Consider the following 26,095-nt stretch of genomic DNA (forward strand, 5'->3'; position numbering starts at 1 on the left):
GCTTAACTATTTTCTTGTGAGAATTTTATTGGTGGATCAGTTTCATATAACAGCTATCGGATTGCTTTGACTTAACGCTGTCAAACCGTCTCCGTAGAGCATTGGTTAGATTCTGCTGCTGTAATATTTTTCGAATGTTCCTCTTGGACGGGGGTTAGGCAATCATGTCCTTCACTCAGGGGTTGTTCGCCGAATTTCTCTGCCTATTCATATTGCCCTCTGTTCCGGCTTAGCTCCACGTGTATATATCTCCCTTTCGGGGTGATCGATGATAACAATATGGCTAAAGCTGACTTCCGTGAATTAGTCGCAGTCGTGTGGGACGTGAACGCAAGTACAGAAATTTGCACCCGGCCTGTCTAATATTAAGACAGCAAACTTAACGTGACCTTTTTGAGTTCACTTGGAAGGAAGAGGAACACTCCGATTCGCAGAACTTGGCGTATTTTATAGGGCAGCTTTTATACATTCTGCTAAGGGGTACGATGTCCGGAACGTTGATTATCGCTTGCGAATGAACCGGAATGAACTCGAGAGATGTTTCGTGCTTGCGCTGTTAAATAGCATTATATCTTAATGATGTCACTTCCGCGATGACGGTTGTCGGTAGACTCTCGGTACAAAACGGTTTCGAGTTTTGAAGTAAATGCAACAGTATATACAACAGCGTATATGAATACAATATAAGGATAAAAATGAAACGTTGGACAGCCATGATATAATTTTTTATCTGAGTCATGATATATATATATATATATATATATATATATATATATATATATATATATATATATATATATATATATATATATATATATATTACAACCACGCACCTGTCTCTCTTTGTAGTGTCTCTATTGCGCTTGGTCAGTCATTTAAGTGCCGAATGATTATTTTCACGAATTTTTTTGGTTAAATGTTAAATTCTAGCACGTGTGAAAGCCGTAGATCTTGCAATGGTGAAGTAACGGAGGCAGAGCAACGGCACAGCGTCTCTTTCAACTAGTAGCCAAAAATAAAAATACGAGCCATATGATAGCACAGGCAATTTCAACTGCTCTTTGCTTGTTGCTCTAGGGGAATTGGCCAGACCCCGCACAGAAAACTGCATCTGTGTACACAGTAAGCGGCATGGAAGCGATGGGCCGACTGACGCTTGGAAATTGTGCAAACTGGTGTACTTGAACTTTCTTGGTAGGCAAAGACGCACCACGTGAACTTCTGTCAAGACCGAGTGACGTAGGACTCTTGCACTGTTTTTGTTTCGGATTTCTCTAGTGCAGAAAACTTACGTAGATCAAGATACACAAAGCTTGTTGTGATAAGTGCTATTTGCGCAGTTCCTTGTGGACTGACGACAGAGTGACGTGCGTGGAACGCAAGGACATTCACTTCCTTGCCTTCTTCCGTGGAATCTTAGCCCGGAACGTGCTTCTAGAAGACCTTGTTTTTGCCATTGCCTTGGTATGACGGCAATTTCTTCGCTTATTGGGGTCAAAGTGATCTGTGGAATCTTTCTTAGTTCTGCGTTGCTGCCGGGGCAACGGCGTTTTGTCCCGCAAAGAACACGCTCTTCAATTATTTCCTTTTCCCGTCCAGACGGCCAAGAATGTTTTTAGGGAGTTTATTACGTTTATAAAGGTGAGCACGTTGGCGCCAGTGTACACACGTGTCAAGTATATATGCGCTGCTTGACGTCACAATGCTTTCGTTTTGCCGCATACAATGTTGGTCAGTTTATCTGCTTGATTGTCATCACTGAGCAAAGAACGCCAGGGCTGCGCGGGGCACGCAGCACAGACATGGAGCAAACTGTAAGAAGAGCCTTTATAAGTAATAATAATATTAATAATAATAATAATAATAATAATAATAATAATAATATGGTCTTTTACGTCATGAAACCAGGAAATGATTAAGAGAGACGCTGTAGTGGAGGGTGTCAGAAATTTTGACCATTTCGGCAACATCAAAACGCGGCCGTCGCAGCCGGGATCGAACCAACGACTTTCGGGTCAGCAGCTGAGCACCGTGACCACTGTTCCATCAAGGTGGACCAGAGCCTTTGTACAGTTCATCGTAAAATTTGTAAAATTTCTTGGGGTGACTACTGCAAGGGTGCTATTATTATATTATTATTATTATTATTATTATTATTATTATTATTATTATTATTATTATTATTATTATTATTATTATTATTATTATTATAAACAAACTGCAGACCACAATGAGGTCCTCGCAGGAAGGGCACTGATTTAAAATACAAAACAAGAAATCCAATACAAACTATCAATGCAGTTAGACCAAACAATATATGAAATCTCTAAGATAATGCAGAAAGAACACTAATACGTAAACAAGATATGCAACCTAATACCAATATATAAGTACGGTAGTATAAAACTATCAATAATCTCATGTAAGGAATACAAATAATACGGTGCTACAAAGAATAAGACATGGGTAATGAGCTACCTTAGGAAGGCTCATTCATGGAGTTCCCCTCCAACACTGTTTTAGGGAAGAAATAGTATCTGTAAGTGTCTGTCCTTGCAAAATGACGGGTTAATGAACGTGTGTGATCGTGACGTGTTAGCCTCGTGTACAGTGGGGACACACATAAAGGCGGGTTCTATCAATAATTTACGATTAATTAGTGCTTGTAGAAAGTTGAGGCGAAGCATCTCCAAGGTGGCCACCATGCCAGGGCTCTCACATGAGAAACATGAAAAAGGCACGTGAACTGCATGCTGCTGGTGTGGTCCGCGCATCACTCTTCAAGCCCTGGGCAGTTTTTTTTTCTTTTTTTTTCTTTCGAAAAGTATACTCAGGACCTGCACACATGTGAGTGGGCTCAAGCATTTTCTTTTACGTAGGGCACCCCATGAATGCGCCATGTACTCAAACATAACCATCAGAAACATAACCATAGTCATGCTGAACAATAAGTATACTGTATGAACCAAAGTCCAGACTGTCATGATTCAGAGGATCAGTATATCATGACTCCAAATCCTTTTAAGAAACAGCCAATTCATGGCATATAGCGTTCGCTGACATTCTGCTCAACCTCTTGTTCTGCGCAGGTGGTTGATTTTTTGTTGAAACCTGTGGATATATTTTACAGCAAAAGCTGTTACGAGATCAAAACAAGGCTCGATTCCGGAATCGTAGTTGTCTACTGCCGCCGCCGCCGGTGTCCGTAAGCACTATCGTAGGAAATATAAAAGAGCTAAATAAGTAATGAACACTGAGGACACACTGGGAATCGAATTTGGACCCTGTGCGTAGCAGCCCAGTACTCCACCACAGATCGAGCTACGCTGGCACTTGAAACTCCATTGCAAACTCACCTTAGGCACGCTTCATGTCGCGCAAGAAATCGCGTTAACATGTGTAATGAAGCGTTTTAGAACAGTAAAATAACGACAAGGCCTCACACAATGCTATTTGTGTAACGAGAGGGTCGCTGAATGCTGCTGCTGCTGCTGCTGATGATGATGATGATCATGCTCCTGCTGCTGATGATGATGATGATGATGATGATGATCCTTGGATCATTGGCACCTACCCACTCTGGGAGATCGGCCATGAGTCGGGCGGATCATACATACTGAATTCATGATTAATATTCAATAAGAGCTAAAAACATTTTGAGATGAATTTTTTGTTGTAACAGTAGTTATGAATAATTGTAATTTTAATTCGCACTTTTTTTGTGTAATCTCCCATAGACTGAAGATATTTTGACAAGGAGGGCTGACTAAAAAATTGTTGGTAGTTGATACAACTACCAAATCTAAACGAGTCACATATAAACTTCTAGACAGCTTTGAAAATATTCCTGTCCAAGTGCCCCAGCGCGAAGGTCCCACATGATAGCAGAATGGCCGACGTAACCGGTAGACCGCATTCACCCATTGCAAGAGCCTCAGGCGCAACTATTCTTCGTCATCAGTCAAAACATCAACCAAGTGCACATATTTCGCCTCACAGGCGATTAGCGGGTACCACGCTTTTGTGAATGACGAATATTGGCATGGTGGACCCTTCCCCTGTACACAAAAATTGACTTATTACGTGGTGGGTACTACGCAAAAATTATGAATGATGACGTGGTGGGTATCAAGCAAGTGTGCTCTCAGTATATGTGCCTCAAGAGTGTAAACAAAAAAAATGGATCTAAAGAAGCCACTCTTCCAGCTTTCGCTGTGACTGCGCTGTGCGTTTCGCGCAGGGATGGCGTTGTTATGCGTTGTTGTTGCTTTTTTTTTTTCAGCTCCGGTCGTCGATGTTACTCATGTCGCGAGTGCATTAGTTCGGAAAACGGCTTCACTAGTCGAAATGCCATGGTCTGTGAACGTCAATAACTAGGTAGATGTAGCAGAAAAAAATTAAATAAGAAAAATAAAACATTGAGGCCGCTTGAAGTTCGCATTCAAAAGTATATAGAACGCAGTAGTATAGTCAGGCTCATTGCGCATCTCCTTCTCAATCGTTAGTCATTCCTTCTATTCTCAATCGTCGGTGTTGCTTCTATTCTTGCTTTTCCGAAAGCTTTCTATTTTTTTTAATTCTAATGTTGCGTCCTTCTTGATTGTTTTTCTCACGACCAACGACACCAACACGGACAAGGAAATTTCTGCGAAACGAGCTCTTTGGCGTTATCGCACTAAAACTTTGAGGATGCTTGAGCTTCGCATTACAGGGTCTCTAAGCCACAGCGTGTTCAAAGGTGAGACGGTAGTTTCTTCCTCACCCTCAGTACCCTTCCTGCACGCGCTAGCTTTTCCTCGCTACTTATTTATTCGAGAAGTACGGGAAATATTCTAACTACGCATTGAGCCTGTCAGAATTTCGCGCTTTTCGGCTACACACTCTTACCTGTAGCTGGGCAGTCACAAGCGCAAGAAACGAAATGAAGTCAGTTTATCCTGCACAATAGTCATGCGAGACAAGGCCGACCAAGCATGCAACTTTGTAGCAAACCAGTGTGTAGGGGACGATTCCCGACCAATTCCTCTCGTTAATCGACCAGTCAAAAGCTTATTTCATCCTGACGTCACGTGAACGAATAGCTGACAACACAAATTGAACCACAAACTACAAATGGTGGGATATAATAACGCACTCGTTTTTTTTTTTCAGAGGTGGTTCAGGGACTCATTGAAAAGTAGAACGTGATGACGTAATCGAACCTGCTTCGCACAGCCTTCTGAATCGCTAGCCTGGTTTCGCTTCTTGCCCACCTAAACCATGCTGCAAGGGAAAGAACCTTTGTTAGCCTGTAAATTATCCTTTTCAGTTTATTCGTATAGCAAGCCTGTAGCTCAAGTAGATTTGCAAAGTCCCCACTACTACAACAAGTTTATCTTCTTAGAGTGGGCGTGGTACCCACTATGGGCTTGAAAGGCAACACGCGCAGCTGCACACGCTGTAGATGCTGTTTTTCACATTAATCGTTAATTATTACAGCATGCTTTGCAATTGAGCCATGTAGAAATCAACCACTCTATGCGTAATTCGTGTGTTTTGACACCTTATGTAGTTTTACACTTCTGCCACGAATGTGGTAATGACATTGTAGCACATTTTAGAATATGAATAGAAAGTCGGAGTCAATTCGGCGCTAATTTGAGTCGGTGCAGCTTAGATTAATAGTTGTAAGTAGGCGCTCATCTCTATCTTCTGCCTTCGTATACATCGCATTGCATTCGTACGTACGTGTGTCAACATTGTCCATGGCTGCAAGTTTCCTGGTAACTATACAAAGACCTAAATGATTTTGGGAGCGTACAAGTATAGCCCGTTATGAAAGTTAAATACCGGCTTCCGGAAATCACGTCTTCAAGTAGATCCTAACATTTGCACTGGGCCTCGATTAGTTGTTTTAATCGCAGTTCTTTCCGATTCTTCACATATTTCTTCCAGTGGGCTTGTGTCATTTGTAGAAGGGAATAATCATCATTGCACTGTCGCCATTATGGCTCGCCTCCAGACGAGGCACATCCCGTCCACCCCGCTGACATCACGGGTGGTGACCAGGACAGGGCCATGACGGGTGGTGGGGGCCGGCCACCATGAGGACAGCCAAAGGTTACCAGATGGACAAGGCGACGGACAGTGACTCGTTCGACGAGTTGCCACCACGCCTTCGTGTTCAAGAGAAGAATGTGAAGTATAGACAGAAAAGTAGTCCTAGTAGAAGCAAGGGAAGGGGAAGCTTCCGCGACGACAGCGATGATGAAGGTGATGACGTGTTTATTGTGTGCCGAGGCAGAGCACTGGAAGGCGGACCTGACAGTGACTTCGAGTCGCCGTCAACTAGCACTTTTTCGAGCGAGATTAGCTTCTCGCAGACGACCAAGATGAACACGGCGAGAAACGCTAGAACGTTGATTGGTGCCCGCTTGCTGAACAAGAACATCAAAAAACAACCAGACGACTCTAGAAGTAAGAAGGCGAAGAAGAAGCCGCCAGTTGACAGTGATGATGACAGCACGCCACCGATCAAGTCCAGGAGCCGCAAGAAGAAGAACCGACGGAAAGTCGCATCTGATACGGACGAGTCAGATTCCAGTACGAAAAACAAGGCATCCTTCACGCAGCTTGTACTTCAAGTCGGAAGTCCCAATAGCGGAAACGATGACTATGTGCCTCGCATTACTTCTTCGACGTCGGGGATTCAAGGCAAGAAGGCGCTCGCCGAAATACACCTGAAAGGAAAACCAAACCGGACGATAAGGGTTCACAAGAATCTTCTATCTGGTCAGTATAGTGATGAGGACTCCGCCATTGAGAGGTGTTGTCGCTGTGGCGCTGGATGCGACATGGTTGGGGAGATCACAGGAGCCCTTCCGGCTTGCCAATACTGCCTTGAAGAACTGGGCATAAGCGTGACTGACTCCATGAGAAGGTCGAGAGTGTTGCAGCCGATGTACCCCCAAGGCCCATGCAATACAGGCGTGGACGAGTTTGGTTCCTTCATCACGTGCGGCAACGTTGAAGAACAAGACCCTTGCAATTTCGACGTCTTGCCTGAGGTCAGGTACAGCCCGGTATACCCGCAGCCTGATGTCTTGCGCCGCAGTGGGAGCTTCTACACCACACAACCACCATGGCAAGAAGAATCATTTGAGGTGCCCGAACTGGTCGTAAAAGCTCGCGTTCGGAAGAGGCCATCCCGCAGCAGAGTCTTAATAAATAAGGCGCCTGAAACATTCGAACCTCCACGCGAAAGCCGCATGTCACCGCTCTGCTACCAAAAGAATCGCCCGAGAATCGAAGTCAAGCGCAGCCAGTCTCTAGTGCTGGCTGACAGGAGAGACGATGGCTGCTGCGAATCCGATTGCGGTGCACCAAGAAGTCAAGGATCACGACGTGAGAAGCCCAAGGCTTCCCGAAATCGAGGAAACAGAGATAATCGAGATCGTGAATACTATGATCACCGCCCTCTTAGCGAACAGGACGTTTTGCCACAGGAGCAGACCTTTACAGAGAGTATTAGTGTCCAGCCAATTTTCTCTAATGATATGTCAGAAAAATTGCTGGTGCCCTCAGGCACGGAGGAGACAACGTTGACGCAGATGACTGATGTTGTCGAAGGCTCGCGCGCGGTAGAGACAAGCGTGACCCAGGTTACTGATGTGGTCGAAGACTCGGAAACCGAGAGGATAGCCCGAGAGGCATGGAAGCGATACGCACGCGATTACAAACGGTTCCTGCAGAACCTGGCGAAGTGGGAGCGCCAGCAAGGGATGTCGCGACGTCGGCAGTTCGAGGACTGCGATGGAATATCGCGGCGTCCTCTGGAGCCTCCTCGACCAAACGGCTGCATGCCTGACGACCTCGGGGAAGCACGAATCGGCAGCGGAGGTGTGGAGGAACCGAAAGAGAATGGCGACCAAGAGGCGATGCGGATACGTATCGCGCTGACCCCCAACAAGCGCAGAAGCAGGCTGGTGGTTAACGAGACGACATCGTGGTTTCCGGGACCTTTTCCACCTCTGGGAAGCGACGGCCGCCCAGTGCTTCAATTTAAAGGCGACCCACCACTTTCTATCACCAGTTCCCGACCTGCGCCACAGGCGTCGCCCTCAAACAGGACGCCAGGTGAAAAGAAATTCATCTATGTTGGGCCAAAGCTCCCAGCGGAAGCCGCGCAATCTGCAGCGCCTGGCAGCCGCTCACCTGTGGCTACTATGCCCCCCGTCTTATCTCCTGTCCTGGCCCCTGCATCGGCTAATGGCCCGCCGACTACGGCTCAAGCGGAAGTTCCAGCAGCAGGTCCTTTGCCACCGTCCTGAGTGCCTTCTGGGAGACGTCAAGCTCTAGCGTACGGGGCGACACAGGTGGACGCGAACCAACATTCACCAATGTGTTTCTGAGACGTAGGTGTTAAATTCGTCTCTTTGTGACGTCCACTGAGGACCGAAGTACCGGACGCGACCCTTCGTCGATTAGTTTTCACACCGAGTTACCATAAAATTGAAGCGGAGTGGTCATACGAGATTTGCGTATTTGTGTTCACGTTTCACATAAAACTTCATCTCTCGCGCCTTTTGTTGCGCAATAGTCACACAAAAAATCGTTAATCATCACCTGTGTCTGTTATAGCCAATGATAAATTATTTATACAGCCTCGATGTCACGATAAGATGCAACATGAAAGGTCCTTGTTGCTTCAGCACTTTTACATTGCCCTTGATAACTCGTAGGGATAAATGTAGCTTAAGGTGAATTTACTTCCAGGGACCTGAAGTTACTTAATTGAATACCATTCTTGAGTACAGCTTATGGATATGCTCGTACATTTGTATGACGTTGCTTGCAAAAGTGTTTGAAAAGGAACATCGAAGGGAGCAGCCTATCGCAGGCCTTGAATAATCACCTTTTTTGAACTGCTTTTTTATCAAACCAGCAATATACAATCAATCTGATACGTCTCGAAAACCAAAATTCCTGAGAAAACGCCCGTACACACCATACGTTTATTCGCTCCATACATTAGGATCAATGGCGATGACTCGCATGAAGCCATTCAGCCACATTGTAGGCCCGTGTGCTCAGATTTGGGTGCACGTTAAAGAACCCCAGGTGGTCGAAATTTCCGGAGCCCTCCACTACGGCGTCTCTCATAATCATATGGTGGTTTTGGGACGTGAAACCCCACATATCAATCAATCAATCAATCAGCCATTCAGCCACACAACGGCACTCATTCATCGCCAAGACCGCGAATTCCGCCCGACACCAACAGTGACGACTCTAACTAGGAGTGATTAGAAATCAAGTTCAGCTCTCTGCCTCTCTGTGCTAATGCGTAAAATTTTTGATGTGTTGATCAGTGCTTCAGCATCTTGTCGCAACACACCCGCGATGTATACGTATGTGTAGACCCTAAAATTATAGTTTATTTGGCTATGAACTGAATGAAGGTGAAGATGAAGATGCCTCAATCATGGCTCATACCCACTCAGAGGCATTGGCCAATGGTAGATCAGGGGAATTGTTTATATAAATTTTTAGGCCTTTCAAGTAATAACTAATCCTAACAAAAAGAGTAAAGAACTCATTTTTTCACCTTCTTCTTTGTTACGATTCCTCTTCTTGATTCAACCCATGCGAAGCAGCTATCTGATTAACCATCTTCACGTTTTACGTTTACTCCTTTCCACTTTTATTTTTTTTTTAATTTCTGCAATGCGAACGCTACTTTTGTTTAGTTTGAACATGCGAACTCTTTGTCAGTTTCGGACTATGAGCACGTTCCATGGTAAACAGAAGCGACAAAGAAGAAGAGGAGGAAGAAAATTTTGCCGGCGCAGTGCGCACGGAGGCCTGGCGCCGGTGCTGGGTTGAACTGAGTCATGACTGGCGCCGGCCGAAAATCGTAAGTCCTACCTCGACACTCGCTGAGTCGGCTCTCACGCAGTCATGAGCAGTTCCAAGCCCGTCGGAGGCCCTTGCATCCGGCTTGGGGGCAGTAGCGGTGGCTCCGTCGACGGAGGAGGCTATCAGGAGGTCGCCGTTCGCTTCAGGAGTCCCAGCAACTCGACCAGCTACGATAGCTTCGCGACGAGTCACCAGCCTCCCGTGACGTACAAGGCCGTGCTGGGTCCGTACGGGGCCAGCGTGAGTGGTTCCCTCGATGATGGTGAAAGGGAGCCAGAGATGAAGATCGTGGAAGAGTGCAAGGGACATACACCCTTGGATGACATGGGAATCAAGGTATGCTGGTCGCGATGAACTCATCAGTAAGGCTTCAACGGCGGGTGGTAGGAATGGCACTGTTCTTTTGCTACGCTATATTGTTCAACAACGTTGGAACGTGTCATTCATAAAGACGCTTGTCATATCTCAAGTGTCTGCGCTCAACACCGTTATGAATGCTATACAGATACAGGAACAGCACAGATAACAAAGATGCGATGAAAGGCACAAGTTAGACAAGGCGTGGAAGCGGAATGGTTGGTATTCCTTAATGGTAAAGCTTGAGCGCCAAAATGTTAAGTATGGTTAACGCTTCATCATAGTGGGAAGTCTGTGCTTGTGCTCGTCGCTTCCTTGTCGACTCTGCACTTTCGTGCACTAAGGTTTTAACAAGTGAGACAAACGCAGCGCTCAGCTTGTGTGTCTCATCTTCCTCGTCTTTGTCTGTGCTGTTCCCTTCACAGTGTTTCGCCGACAAGCCCATGCTAAAACTATGCTATACTGGTACACCAGAAGAAACTGAAAATACTGCAGATGGTCACAGCCTGAAAAAGAGCCCAAGCTCCGCTCACAGCCGTAGGTCTCCCACTCTGAGAGAATTTGCATAAACACCTCATACAATGGCAATTTACTAGTTACGGGACGTCAGATACCTCACGTATATGATGACAGTGCCTTTTTCGTGCAGGATTATGTCTCGTTCTCTAGTTTTCTGTTAAAGTCCTAAATTTACCAAAGAATTTAATTAATGGCATGCGTACTGTTTACCTTAGCAGCTAAATACTAATTACGATTAGAACGGGAACCATAAATCACGCCTCTCTTGCAAAAATGAATGACAGGGGCGTCACAGTTCTTGGGGTGGAGCGTGTGTTCATTCTTATGTTGGAAACGACTGTACACACGTATGTGCACAAATTCGCTACTGTTAATTGCTCACAACGCATATTACATATACACACGTATGAAAGAATGAAAGGTAGCTAAAAATGCCAAAAGAAATGAATGCTACGTTCATTTAGGATTCAGGAAAACGCGTGCGGATTGATGCAATGAGCATTTAAAAAATTCAAAGCCGGGTTTCCATGTGTCAAGAATAAATAGCCAAGAAATCCTAGAAGCTCACTTTGTACTACAAAATGATACGACAAACAAATGAAGGTCTCCTTCCTTGGCGTGGAAAAACCAGGCTATTAGTTTAATATACTCTCATTGTATCAATCTATACGTGCATCATTGAATTTTAGATTCGCTCAAGTCACCTTCATTTTTTTGTCACTTTTTACCTTTTCTAACCCTCGAACATGCGCATATGCACAGGGTGTCCTAGCCGACATTTTACAGGGGTTAAAAAACAAAATTTTAGAGGTTGGTCAGCTTGCATTTAGAGGCAGGCCATTTGCTTCTTTCTTGCAATTTTGGTCACGCAATAATGATTTTTCGCTTCTAAACAATGACGCCCACACCAACGCCGTCACCGGAATATCTGCGAAATGAGCTATTTAACGCTATCGCGTTAAATCATGTCAACAGCACATTCGTGCCCCGCGATCGGGCTGCTCCTAAACATGGTTTCAGCGAACGAAATCAGCTGCTACTGCGACTCACCAGCTGCGACTCGATGTTGTAGCGAACACGCTACAGCCAGCAATAAGCAGTTCATGGAATGCAAGATTCTGGGCCATGTTGCTGTTATACCCAAGAAACTGCATGGTCGTGGTACTGCTTTTTAAAAAATGACGTAAAAAATTCCATTGAATAAATTCATCAACCATAATCTGAGCGCCACCCCCTTTGGTGATAAAGAAAAAGTAGCCCCCCCTCCCACCTGTCTACGTACATGAGGTCGTACAGATCAATTAGTCAATCACTTGAATCAATCAGTGATTCAATAATTGAATCGCACGTTGTACCGTTTAGTTTCATTTAAATGGATACACTGCGTAGGTAATATGGCTAAGTTAGAACATTATCACTGCCGATGCGTGCCGTAGTTGTATTGCTATTGCGTTATCTGAAAACTTTTATCAAGTTGTCAGTAAAATAATCTTTCAACTTAATTTACCGATGAGTAAATATTTTAATCGTTCCAACCTGAGTTTATGAGTGAATAATACAACAAACATTTTTTACAGATACGCAACAAGCAGCCAACGATTCGTTTGGTGAAGCGCTGTCGCGGCACGCCGTATGGTACCCAGTCGGGAGTCATCATCGACGAGGATTACTCCATAGACGAGGACCTGGTTCAGCTGTCGCTCGACGCCCCTCCAGGCCTGCGCGTGATCGGCCGGTGCACCGACCACAGCGGCGGTGGCTCCTACTCTTACATCGAAGAACAAATTGGCGTGTTGCCCGCTGTAGGCCGCAGCGGTCGCTGCCGTGACCACCTAGCGAATCACAGAGGCATGCGAGGGGGTTACCATGATCCCTCCGGAGGCTCTGATCCCAGTGGGTGCCTGCCAGCCATCGCTCACGTGATCGGTGAGTGTCGGCACTTTCCGGACATGTCCGAAACAGAGCTTTCGTACGAGGATGATTACCAGACGTGCAAGATGTGCGTGCAAATGTTACACGATAAGGGGAGAGATGGGGCTGCAGCAGGGGGCACAGGCGTTGGCCCGGTAACTCCGAGGTTGGCTCGCAAGTCGTCCGTTGTTCACATATACGCCAGCGGCAGGGAGGGAGATGGTACCAAGGGTCTTAGAGAGACACGGCTGTGTGAAATGAGGAGCCACCAGACCAGCAAGAAGCCTTCGCCAGGACAGACGCAGGCCATTCAACCAACATCAGGATCACCGTCTCACAGAGACAGGGATAGGAAGTCGAGGGAACCGCACAAAGTGCCCTCTGCGTCTGGAATGAAGGTTCGCAAGAAAATAGTTTCGCAACCCCCTTCTAACGAACAGTCACGTCCATCTTCAAGCCCTTCCCGCAGTCCTTCTAGTCCATCTCCACCACCGTCGTGGCCATCGTCGAAGCAGTCTTCCAGACGCGCCAGGCCCAGTTCGCGATCACCGTCCCGGCCAGGCTCCCGCTCTCCTTCAATGACGACGACTGCCAGGCTGGATGTCGAGGGCGATTCATGGGGCTCTTCGGAAACGTCCAGCATCGATATAGAGGTAAGCAAGCACTGGGAGAGTGGTCGCCGAGACAAGGGTGACAGCAGACACCGCGAGAAAGGCGACACTGCACGCGACAAAAGAATCAGCGGTCGCTCTATGTCGAAGAAGCCCGTGGCACCGACGCCTCCACCGGAGATGCGTTACGCTATGCAGGCTAAGTTGGCATTGAGCAAGGCTTCCTTGAATAGCGTGAAGCGCAAAAGTTCCGAGAAGTTCGGTAGAGGCTTGCCGCGTTCTGCACCCACCTCGGCCGAGATGGTAATGCGGGCCGCCTGGGAACAGTACTACCGCGAGTACGACAGGTACAAGGAAGAGATGGCCGAATGGGAGAACGTCCAGCGAAAGATGCGCAAACAGCTGGCCCGCTTTATGACAGGTCCCAGCAAGCCACCCGCGCCACCTCCGGGAGTCCAGGAGACTACACCATCGGCGTCCAAGACCGCGCTAGCACTCGCCCATGACCCGAATAGCACGAGCATGAGCACCGGTGGCTCAAATCAGCCCCCCAACCCCGACGACGGGATGCACATCAGAATCGGCCTGCCCGGCAGAATGGTCAAGGGACGTCGAAGCCGAAGCAGGAGCTTCAGCGTTGGCCGGCCCATCGAGGATACGCCCCCGGGTGTACCAGCTATGTACGCCCGTCCGGGAGCTTTCGGGCCACCGGGAATATTCGGCTCACAGACTCCCGCGGCTGGTCCTCCGCCACCGTTCGGACCGCCTCCGCCGCAGCAGTTCCCTCCGTTCGGTAGGCCACCAGGCCCCCCGTTTGGCCCCTTCGGCCGCCCTCGAATGCCGATGCTTATGCCGCCCTCACAATTCGGCCCACCCGGTCCATTCGGCACACCCGGTTCGTTCGGCCCGCCCGGTCCGTTCGGACCACAGTTAGAGTACAGCGGGATGGGACCACCTCGGCGCTCCATGTCGCACATAAGGCTTAACTACCTGTGAACAGCATGCACGTGAGGCGAACCACATTATGTTTGAGTCCAGCTAAATTGAGGTTTCACGTAGACTGTCTTAAGAATGAAGATCTGCAACGGCTCTAGGAAACCGGAGCAAAAAAAGCAAATGCTCAATAAATGTTGCAAAATACTTTGAAGTCTGTTACAGTGCGTCAATATTCATATGGTTAGCTCTTTAAATGCTTTCAAAAGCAAGTGACGTTGCTTATTTTCGATGAACATTTCCGTGACATGTATAACGTAGATACCTGCTTCATTTATTCACATTGACGTAGTATCAGCAGTACTGGTATATCCCAGAAACTACTGGCACACAGCCGCTCTGTGAAATCGGCTAATACATAAAGTTTGCCGTTTTATCGAGAAGCTCTATTCACTTTAGGCATATTCGAAAATCCCGATCATTTCTAAAACATTTTAGCTCTCAGTTCTGTTCATAAGTATGTGTATGTGTATGGAGAAATTTTATACTGTGATAATTTGAGTGTTAATAAAGAAATGTCAGTCGGTGGGCAGTGAACTGAAGTGGGTTCCTCAAGATCCCTCCATGCTTTTTATTAACCCTGTAATGCCCATGAACAGTTATGCCTTCAGAAAAATTGCGAGAAAACGTTGACTGTTTTAGTTTTCTCTTACAGTTGATTTTAAGAAAAATATAAATAAAATGTTTGAGGCATAACCTAATTTGTACTAATTGAAAATAATTACTATAGTAAAATATGTAAGTCACTAAACCTTCTTCATAACATGGCAAATCTGCAGTGGCTGCTTATTGTGACACCTATAGTAGATTTTAGTAGCGTTATTGGGGTATCATATTCAATCTATCAATGTGATGCAGGGGGCAATGCAGAGTAATAAGATAGAACCATGGACTGCTCCCACATCGAGACAGAAACCAAGCCTGGCCACTCCATCTTAGCTTTTCCGGGCGGCCTCGGAACAGATGAAACCAATCGCGCCTCTTTATCAGCTAGTGAAAAGTGTATGGCGTAGCTGGGGTTTAAGCCATTCACGTCAACTAAGTAGTCCATTGTGTCGATTCTCTTGCGATAAAAAGCGTCTTGTGAAATCTCGTGGTCTGTGTGGCGCTGTAAGGAGGGGCACTCCCAGAACATGTGGTTACAATAGCTGGATCATCTACAGTCCGGACAAGAAGAAAAAAGAAAACCTACATAAAACGACTACATATCTAAAGGCTGGGGTGCGAGTGCGTTTGTAATGACTTAAACGTAACGAATTGAGGGTGAGAGAAAAGAGCACCGAGCGCTGGTTCATAATGTTTTGTAACTTCGCTAGAGGTAAAGAGTATATCCCTTAAAAGGAAACTAGAAAGCAACACATTTTTTTTTGCGTATTAGTAAAGCACAATTTCACAATCTCGAAAAAACCACTCCTACCGCAACGCGACACTCGAAAAATGGCAGCCAGAAAAAAGAAGGAAAACAAGCTCCGTGCGTTGCTATGGCGACTACCACGCACGTCGCTGATTGGCGCTTTGCTTGGGCGGCGGCGGCAGAAATAGCGCGAGGAGCGATTGAGTAGACGGCAGAAATTCCTCGACGCTCGGCGGGAGAAAGAGAGAAAAGCGGCGCCTCGCGAGCGGCGCGCGGCGCGCGGCAGAGCGCGGCGCCGCCAGTGTGTTCGTGCCTTAAGTGAGAAATGCGCAAAAAAAAAAAAACTGGGTGGAGACGCCACTTTGAGATTCCCGCACCCAAACACCGTGATGTCCTAACATTTTGAAGGTATCTACCGGGTCTTACGTGGCATCTAGTCGATATAATTGAAAAACGTTGTAATCTGTGGGTGCCATAGACCTACCATACAAAGTTTCAAAAAATTTCATCGAGCCAATGTCGCGAAATTGCGAAAAATACATTCCTAAATATCTTCACGTGTAGAGATCATGGCGCGAAATTTAAACAATGAAACTCCAACCTTGATTTTTATCCGTTAAATATGAACTTATGACGATTAAACTTGTGGCATCAGTGTTCTCAGAGGGCAGTTTATCAATCTAAAACAACTAATGGTTTCTCTTTAGTGTCCCCTTAAGTGGGGTTTTCGTCCCCACCACTATTGGACCAGAGCCGAGGCGGGCCTTGCCGGGGCACCTACCTGGGGGAGCCCGGCGAGGCGAGTGAGACCTTACGCCCGAGTATGGGAAAATGTGTTGGTATTGAAAAGTTCCCCTAATGTCTTTACTATTTGACCGGCAACCAGGGGATGGTGTGATAAGCAAAAATTTTTCCTTCGAGTATCTTGGCTACTTCCTCACACAAGCCTCAGGGTTGAATGATATGGCTGTGGACCTCGGCTTAATTTGAAAAATGTCAGGGAAGCAAACAAAAAATATTAATAAATACAGCAGTTTTGCATTAGTGGTGCCAAGCCTGAGTGAAGCGCGGAAGTATGCACACTGATGATGATGATGATGATGATGATGATGATGATGATCGTGGCCTATATGTGTGGCCCACACCCAGTTTGGTGTATCGGCCACGATACGAATAAATAGAGAGAAGGAATGACATATTATTGTATATCTAGTGCGATATAAAATGGTTAGAGAAAAATAATTTTTACTAATTAAAAGATTTGATATCAATACCGTTCAGCGGCCTACCTTGTTTCACTTCATTTTTATTTTTCTTCTTCGCAACTCTCGAGAATCTATCCTTCCATCTTTCATCCTGCATCTCTGTCTCTTATTCTCTGCCTCTTCATTTATTCTCTCTCGATATTTGTCTATGTTTATTTCTAGTCTTGCATATCTCTACAATTTTGTGTTTTTCACGCTTTATTTCTTATTTTTCGTTTTCTTTCTATCGCTGTTTATTTCAATCTTTTCTCTTTTTTCCTGAATGCCCTGCCGCGCTGGTCTGGCGGTTAAGGTAGTCGGCTGCTGACCGGCAGGTCGTGGGATTGAATCTCGGCGGCGCCGGCTGCATTTCCGATGGAGGCGTAAATGGTGTAGGCCCATGTGCTCAGATTTGGGTGCACGTTAAATAACCCCAGGTGGTAAAAATTTCCGGAATCCTCCACTAAGGCGTCTCTCATAATCATATGGTGGTTTCGGGACGTTAAACCCCGCATATCTATCTATCTTTGTTCCTGAATGATGGGACATGAACAGTCTCTTCTTGATATTGCTAAGGTCGCAGTCTTGAGTAGGGTGCAGTACATTTACTCGATTGTAGTGCTAGGGTGGACTAAAGAAAGTGACAATCAGGAAAAAAAAACTCGCACTATACTTATGAGTAAATAAGGTATGAATCACAAAGCTGAGAGCGTGGAATACTATTTTCATACTCTCTTGATTCTGTGGCGTTATTGAAGCTCTGAGAGGTCGGTGATCCATCTCGGTGTTCTCTCCGACACAATCTTACACTTCTTATACTAAGAGCGTTCCTATGCGGGATATTCACACTTCCGGCTCTTTAAGGGCTTTCGAGATATTTTGATCCTGCAACACCCCTCTGCAGCTACGTCTTCCCCAACCTAAATATGTGTCTGTGATCTGCAATGTAATTGCTATATCTATCGCTGACACCAATTAGTCGTTAAAAATTTTCTTCGAAGTATATATGAGCATCGCTTGGATAGAAATGACAACAAATATGGTTCTAGCTCTGTTGATCCATTGTCACTGCCATCACTTCAATGTCAACTTAAACGCGGTGATATTTTTTAATTTCATAACTTTATTTTATCTTTCAAAATATACAGTGTTCCATGTACATTCAGCTAAGGCGGCTTGAAGCCTAGAGCCATCTTCTTCTTATCGGTAGATGTGCAAGGAAGCAGAGAACTCGAGCCGTGGCCTCAAGAACACTACCAAGCTTCTCTTGACGTCACGCGCTCTCTGTATTTTTTGTTTTTTTTTATTTCTGCCCCCAAAAGAGGGTCATGTAGCGTCATTGTGTGGCGTTGCGTGAAATGATGTCATGCAACAATTTGTGACGTCATGATGATGCCTCAAACTTTTCTTATGTGACATATCATAATGACGTCACATGAAGGCCTCATCAATTGATGAAGATTTCATTTTATCGCTCGTCCTCGACGGCACGTGACAGTTTCAAATTCCCTTCACCCGAGCCACCTGAGGCTTTCGCCTTATTAAACACAGAGCTTGGAGCTTTTCGTGCATCTGCCTGCCTCTGGCAGCACTCAACAGCCAACATAAAAAGGGGGCTTTGTAATGCTTATTTTCTTGATGAAGCTGCACATTTTTCGGAACTCGCACTTATTGTTTTCTGCTTAGATTTTAGCTGTGTTAAAATAGTTTCATACTTTATGCAAGTCATTTTTTCTTTATCATCTTTCATCTTGTCTTGCACTTCGTTATGAAAAATTAGTAAACGGGGGTTGTGTCGAGCTGACGTTTTGACAAGCGGACTTGTCTTCCTCAAGGCTAGAACAGTTCTGTTCTAGCCTTGGGGAGAAGTCGCTTGTGGAAAAGTCGGCTAGACACAATCCCTGTTTGCGAATTTTTCGTCCCAAGCTTACATCTGCTCCTCCTGCTGTTTCTTTAGTTGTACTTTGTTGTTTCATAGGTTCCATTTCTCATTGCCAATATATCTATTGCGCCGTGGTAATGGATATTGCCGTATCAGCCCGTATTTTTATTTTTCCGTTGGTGCTATCAGGGGCCGCTGATAAAGAATGCGGCTTGTTATAAGCACATCATTCAATTTAAGCATGGGCATAGGATTGTTGCCTCAACGGACCCCTGCCATGTGACGAAGAGCGTTGATCCTTTGCACTGATGCATTGACTATACCATCAACCGCACGTCGCCATAATAGCTTGTTGTCGATGGTAATGCCCAGGAAACGGACACTTGTTGCACAACGAATTGAGTGGCCTCGAATATTCGGTGACAGACGTGTTGCCTTCCGTCGCGCTCCTGGGAAGAGCATGAAGGCCGATTTTTCCGCTGAGAAAGATAGGCCAAGTGTCAACAAGTGACGCTCCATGATTGAAATAGCGCTCTGTGCTATCCGGGCCAAACGTTTGTGCTGGTACCCTGAGATCCCAATGGAGATGTCATCAGCGTAGATGGATATTTTAACTGCTTTCAGAGCTAAGTGCAGAGTGTCAGGAAGGCTGGCCATGGCAGCGTTAAAAAGCAAGGGAGATAAAGCACCTCCTTGTGGGACGCCGAGGGAAATGCGTCGCTCTTCGTTCGTTACATTTCCAAGCTTAACACGGACACAGTGGTCTCTGAGAAATTCATGTACGAACCGAAGAGCATTTCCCGACACACCCATGGCTTGGAGCCCATTCACGATGCCTGCCTGAAGCACACAATCATATGCCTTGGCAACGTCCATGAAGACGGCGAGTGTCGAGAGTCCGCTGACGTGGTGGTGTTCGATGTGGCTTAATAGGTCCAAAACACTGTCCTGGGCACTCAGTCGTGGTCGAAATCCCGTCATACACGATGGCCATCGTCTTCCTTGTTCAAGGTACCAAGTTAATCTTGTACATATTGATCTTTCCATCAACTTAGATACGCATGATGTAACAGCTACAGGTCGATATGATGCGAGGCTCGCAGGATCCTTTCCAGGAACTGGCAGGATCCTTTCCAGGAACTGGCAGGAGCCAGTTCGAATGCCTAGAGGCAGTGCACAGAAAGGGTCTTCGCTTGGCGATGGGAGTCCCTCAGTCGGCTTCAAACACGAAGGTCACCAATGAAGCTGAGCCTCTTCCGCTCCATCTTTTGGCGTCTCGGGCCTTATTGGCGCAGCTGTCAAGACTGGGCGAGTCCTTCGCAGGCACGGCGCTTCTTCGGCGGCTAAGTGCAAGAACTGGCTCACATTTCTACGCGGCACTAAACACATTTCAATATTTAGGCTTGAAACTGCCTAAACGGTGCCCTATGGGCCCACCATGGTCTTTTGTGGATGTTGCGTGTAACTTCAGCATACCCAATCTACCAGCGAAGCGCACCATTCCAGCCGCGGAAGCAAAATTTCTTGCACTGGACCACTTGAGCACCATGTACCGCAGCCACCTACAAGTGTACACCGACTGATCAGTGTGCAAACAAACGGATAGCTGCGCAGCGGCTTTCTGCATACCCTGCCTTAGCGTGTCATGGTCGGGCCGCCTGGATCGCGTGGTTTCGTCCACAATGGTAGAAAGCACTGCAATCACGGCGGCTTTGCGAAAATTGCGATCCTTTTCTGCACGAGATGTTGTAGTGCTGACGGACTCCAAATCGGCAATACAAAGACTGCATCGTGGCCTACGTCAAGAAAAGTTCACCAGGCAATCTCTGGCACTAATCAAACACCTAAATGGCAAGAGTTTTAATATAAAGTTCCAGTGGATCCCATTCCACGTTGGCATTGAAGGCAATGAAAAGGCTGATGCCCTTGCATGCGAAGCACGTACATCTGTTCCTAAAGTAAGGACTCCCAAGACTTACCAGAACAACAAAGATGTGATACGCAATCATTTCAAGGCGATCTACAAGTTGATCTACAAGGCGATCTACAAGGCGATCTACCAAGCATATGTAATTCATGGACTTTCTCGTGAAGAAGCGACGCTGTTGTACTGCATTAGAACCGGCTCCGCATACACCCCGGCCTGGTCATTCAAGACTGGGAGATACGCTTCCCCGTTCTGTGCCTTCTGTGGTGACATCGGGGATATTGAACATTTCATTTGGCTTTGCCCACAGTTTGATGTGCAAAGAGCAGCGATGATCCGCACCTTGCGAAAAGGCTGTCATAGGCACCGGACAGTTGATGACGTCATCTTTTCTGAAGGACCCGCGGCAACTAGGAGGAACGTGCAACGAATTTTGTTGGTCTTCCTGCGAGACACTGGGCTGTCTGACACGTGGTGACAATTTCCGAATTCAGGAGATGCTCAGGCGGAACAATTTCCGGCCCTGCAGGCCAGGCCAACCCCGCCTGCTGCAACACCACCACCACCACCACCACCTTATTTTTCCGTTACCTCGCTGCGCTGTTCTAGTAAGGTTCTCGGGTGATGACCCGCAGGTCATGGGCTCGAATCCCGGCGTAAGAGGCGAAAGTGGTGTGAGCTCGTGTGCTCAGATTTGGGTGCCGTGAGAACCCCAGGTGATCGAAATTTCCGGCACCCTTCACTATGGCGTCTCCCATAATTATATTGTGGTTTTGGAACGTTAAACCCTACATATAACTCAACCAATTCTTTTTACATTCACGCCCTTCTTTGCTCGCATTTTATCTTGTGTTGTGCTTTCATTTTATAATTTATTATTAGTGATCACTTTTTCTGCATGCACCAACACAAACTGTGTGTTGATACGAAATTGATTGATTGATTGATTGATTGATTGATTGATTGATTGATTGATTGATTGATTGATTTACTAGTCCTACAAATTTTGAGCTTGAACTTCAGCAAGGAAGACAACCGCTTTTGGCATCGTTCGTTTCCCATTTGTCTTCGTCGGAACTTCTTAGCCAATTATCGATTTCCTCGTTCGGTGGCCTCCAATCATTACAAAAATAACGAAGCAACGAAAGCTTCGTGAAACTCCCTTTAGGGGTGTCGAAAATTCGAAAAGCTGCAAACTGGCTTTCCTTTTTTTCCCTCTCTCTCTGTCTTGGGCGAGCACAGCTTGACAGCCTCAGAGCCCGGCTATTCACTTTCTATACTTTTTTGTTATTTCGAAACCGAAGTCGAGCGAGAAAGACTTGTTTTACGACGAAACAGCGCCGGCATAACTGGCGAGGCAGTTATTTCGGCAATCTTGTCGCGCCGTGGTCCGCTTCTTCACTGCTCAGAAAATTATACGAACTGTTCTGCTTTGCTTCCAGCTCTCCTTTTGACACAACACCCACATGCCACGGCCTCGGAACTTTTCTTGTCGTCGTTCGGTCTGCACATTATAAAAACCTAGAGTATGTTCCTTGCTCACTTTCAAGCTCACTCACTTTGGTTCGTTTTAGCTAAAAGTTAGCTGTTTTCAAGAAGCAAAGGTTAGAGTTAAGCTACAACTTCTGGATTTGTGGGCGCGCTGTGCAAGGGGACTTCTTTAGGAAAGAAGGCAACACAGCATGCAAGCCGGCTCAGTTTCTCTGTACCTCAACTGCTAGTGGTAACCTGGCTGGAACAGCTGAGCTAGAAGTTTCTTGTTCTCGTACACTTTCTTTTGCGAGTGTAGTTACAGTGTGAAATGTTTAATCGAATAGGTAAAAGTTCGAAACCAAACGACTAATAACTATCTATAAACATTGACACTTTGAAAGTCATGGATTGACTTGCAACTCAGACCTATAAGTCACTCGACGATGCCGTTAACATTCCTCTATATAAAGTTCTGAATATCTGAATCGATATGGCCGTTAAAAACTGCATACCTCTTACCAAGCATCGAGCTTTATTGTATACTACAGGGACAAGACCCCTTTTCCCCGTTTTCGTATTACGGAAGACCTATAACAATCTACAAGCTCTTCCGCGCGTCTTATCTGAAATTGTTTCCTCATTATGGGCATCAAAACATGTGATGACGCCACCACATAACGGCGTTTACAATAGCAAAGATCACCGCCAGTATATACGGGGACCGGAGAAGGTCCTAGCACGTACACTATTTATAGACTCGGCTCACTTGCCGCAGACGTCAAAATACGAACCATGGTGATAACTGGAGCGCGTTCCGTATGATATCGCGTCTACATGCGCCACCGCCTGCATGACGTAAAAGAAGAACGACAGTTCTTTGCGCTGACGTCACATCGTCACCAGCCATCATTGCTTCGACTCTGCTAAGGCTGTCGTTGGGTTGATGATGAGCGACACTAAGAAATGGAAAATGTGAGGGAGCTCGTATGTGATCTCGGTTCGATCGCCATCCGCAGACGTTGACCCGGAAGAAATTTGGCGGTGCGGTAGCCGCGCCGGGGTAATTGCGGTAGAGGGATAGGCTCACCAAGCTGTGGCCGCCAGAGAGAGTGGTGGCTGGTCGGAGAGACCCCGCTTGGCCACGAAATCTCGTAACGAAAGAGAAAGGGACTGAATGCAACTCGTTGGAGCGAGGACCAACCATCACCCCTCATTGAACTTGATTGCGTTCGCCGGATATCCGAAATCAATAGGCACCCCCCCTTCCAGCTATTGAGCAAGCCTCAATGTGGTCCACGGGGACCACTGAACACCCATGCCCGGCTCTTAGTCGAAACAGTCCAATTTCGTTACTCAGTGCGCCTAATGAATCAGAACACAGCTTCCTGTTTAGAAGGTGATTTTGTTGCCACCAGGAAGCCTGCAGGAACGTTCCGTTGGAATAGGAAAGCGTTCCTCGGGTAACATTGACAGAGAATTAATCTCTAAGCAAGCGCTATGCTCTTCTAGCTGGGGCTGTTTGCCATTGCGGTGTTTAGTGTGAGAAAGCAATCTACCGTGTTTGTTGGGCTGAAGCTTCGCCCTCGAAAGGTCTCTTGTCTAGGGTTTATATACAATCATTAATGATAGACGTTAGTCTATGAGATGGAGATGTATGACTCAGCGTCCACGAGAATGCATCCGCGTTAAGCGTTGCTAGCTGTCAAACATCAGTTGACATTGCGCAAGCTCTTGTATCAATGTATAGTAAACAGTAAACTACTTCTGTAAGGAAACGTTTTACTTTCGTGTTTTACCCATTCCTATAACGGAGGAATAAACCATGTTTTTTTCCTTTTTATGCATAACACTTTCATGAAACAAGTCGGGTTGATTCGCATAATGCTGATTCGTACAAACGTCTTGAATCTGCGATGATTTGTTCATAACGTAACAAACCATTTTGATAATGCACTCCACTCATGCTAATAATTGAAATTGGCCAAGTAAATCCCTAAGTTTGCGAGTGATAATGAACAACTTCCGAAGGGCAGGGGGTCTAATGAATTACACTGGCAAACGGCCACACCCAAGCTCGGACATCTTTTGTTTATTTGTTCCACAATCAGTCAAATGGCTTTTCCTGTGCTAACGGGCACCGCGCGACATTCATTGCACATGCAAATCTGCCTTGTCGCAAACAGCGTAGCGTTTTTTTGTTTTCTTTGTCCGCATGTGGGCGAAGCCGATGTTCCTTCAATCCGTCTGCCCAAATAAAATCAATGAGATGAATTGGCTGCGCGACCACATGTTTCCTGCTCTCTTCCTCTCTCCTTCCTGCTCTCTTCCTCTCTCCTCTTTTGCCTTTCCTCTCGTGAATGCCTCTGAGCAGTTAGGACCATTGAGCCAAGGCCGTTAGTGTTTTTAGCGCTTCGCCACGTTGCAGCGCTTCCGCCAGCAAATTGTTATGGCGCAGCTGAACTAAATGCCTTGGTTCTCATATTTTGCCTCCACAGCGCTTTGCTGATTGCACTCGGTTAATCTACACAGAACCCAAACTTAGCAGCGCTGCCACTACTGTAGCCAACACAGAGACACAGAGTATAGACAGAGACATAGAGTTTCCTAAATAAACACAAGAGGGAACTCTGACGCTAGTGTATTGGGAGATGCTACGCATGGCGCTTCAGCGAGCATGGGAGTTATGGGTAGTACACGCATTTGCCCAGTCTTTGTACACATTAAGCGACGCGAAGCCAAAAAAAAAACGTAAAACTGCTTTGTCACGAAACAACAGTCGGCAAATGTTCAGCAGTTGCGCTTCACCACACAAATATTTTAGGCTTACTATTTCAAATTGGGTCACGAAGTTCAAAACGTTCCGTTCTTTTCTACGAAACAAAGCCGAAACACAACAATAAACGAAGCCACAAGTGCGATACGCCGCCGGCAAGTACAAAGTCTAGGCGAATCCGTGTACTACCCATCATTTCCATCGTCGCTGTACGATCGCAGCGCCAGAGTTCCCTCTAGTTCACATTAGTAAACTCATTGGTGGAGGAGGCGGGGGGGGGGGGGGGGGGGGGTGAACTCCTAATCATCTAAGGGAAGGGGGCCGTCGATCCTGTCCCTTCTTTTAACCCAGTCACCCGGGGCTCCCACCTTTCCCAGTGGGAGCGCGCCGCTTCATTCATAGTGCAGAATTAGGACCATGCAGTTTTTTGACGACAAAGGTGTCCGGAGGCTCCCGATGTTGCGCGCCAAGCCCTCTTTACCTGCCACTTTTATTCCCTGAAGGCCGTAACCAATTGCTGGTCGCTGTGGAAAGCACGTAATTGCTTCATTTTATTCTTTTTGCATTCATTTCGAAGCTCCTTTTTGAGCTATACCAGTAGGTGGAAGAGGAGACAAGTGGCGGCGTTGGGGTGAAATTAAGCTCCCTTAATGAAGAACGCTACGCACGCTTATAACTGCTGTGGTGAACTTTAGATTTGCTTCGTAATCTACGTGTACAGAGTAGATTCACTATTGTTCTGGTTTACCTTTTTTTTTCTCGTTACTGAATAATTTTGTTTGCTCGAAACGGAAAGGGAACCATAAAACAGAGAGAGAAAGGAAAGCCGGGAGAATAACAAGATATTGGCATCCGGCTTGCTATCTAGCCCTGGGGGTGTGGGAAATGGGGACAAGAAAGAGGATGTAGAGGGAAAGAACCAAAAAAAAAGGGGGGGGGGGGGCAAAAAAAGTATAACCGCCCTAAATGAGATGAGTCAATATGTAGTCATGGGAGTATTATAAGAGAAACAATGATAGCAGAGAAGGCCAGAAAAGCCATATTACTGAAGCTTAGTTACAAGTGGAACTATGGATACTGCTTCACAGAATCTTCATAGTTGCTCAGAAATTATCTACAATTTTAACACTTGTGTCCCATTGCAGAAAATTAGG

At 46.2% G+C, this 26,095-nt stretch overlaps 2 protein-coding genes and 1 pseudogene across 2 annotated transcripts in view; 2 read left to right on the top strand and 1 right to left on the bottom strand.

The window, feature by feature from the left end:
• The window catches only part of LOC119181180 (uncharacterized), a 767,515-nt gene that overhangs the window by 543,558 nt on the left and 197,862 nt on the right, over positions 1-26,095 (top strand). The window lies entirely within an intron of this gene.
• The window catches only part of LOC142774565 (pyrokinin-1 receptor-like), a 387,277-nt pseudogene that overhangs the window by 240,943 nt on the left and 120,239 nt on the right, over positions 1-26,095 (bottom strand).
• On the top strand, positions 9,799-14,435 carry LOC142774563 (uncharacterized). Its single transcript, XM_075875004.1, has 2 exons — positions 9,799-10,233; positions 12,351-14,435. Exons 1-2 carry the CDS (start codon positions 9,940-9,942, stop codon positions 14,289-14,291), a joined length of 2,235 nt encoding a protein of 744 aa, XP_075731119.1. The 5' UTR covers positions 9,799-9,939; the 3' UTR covers positions 14,292-14,435.

The sequence above is a fragment of the Rhipicephalus microplus genome, chromosome 10 (genome assembly GCF_043290135.1).
Source record: "Rhipicephalus microplus isolate Deutch F79 chromosome 10, USDA_Rmic, whole genome shotgun sequence".
NCBI lineage: Eukaryota > Metazoa > Arthropoda > Arachnida > Ixodida > Ixodidae > Rhipicephalus > Rhipicephalus microplus.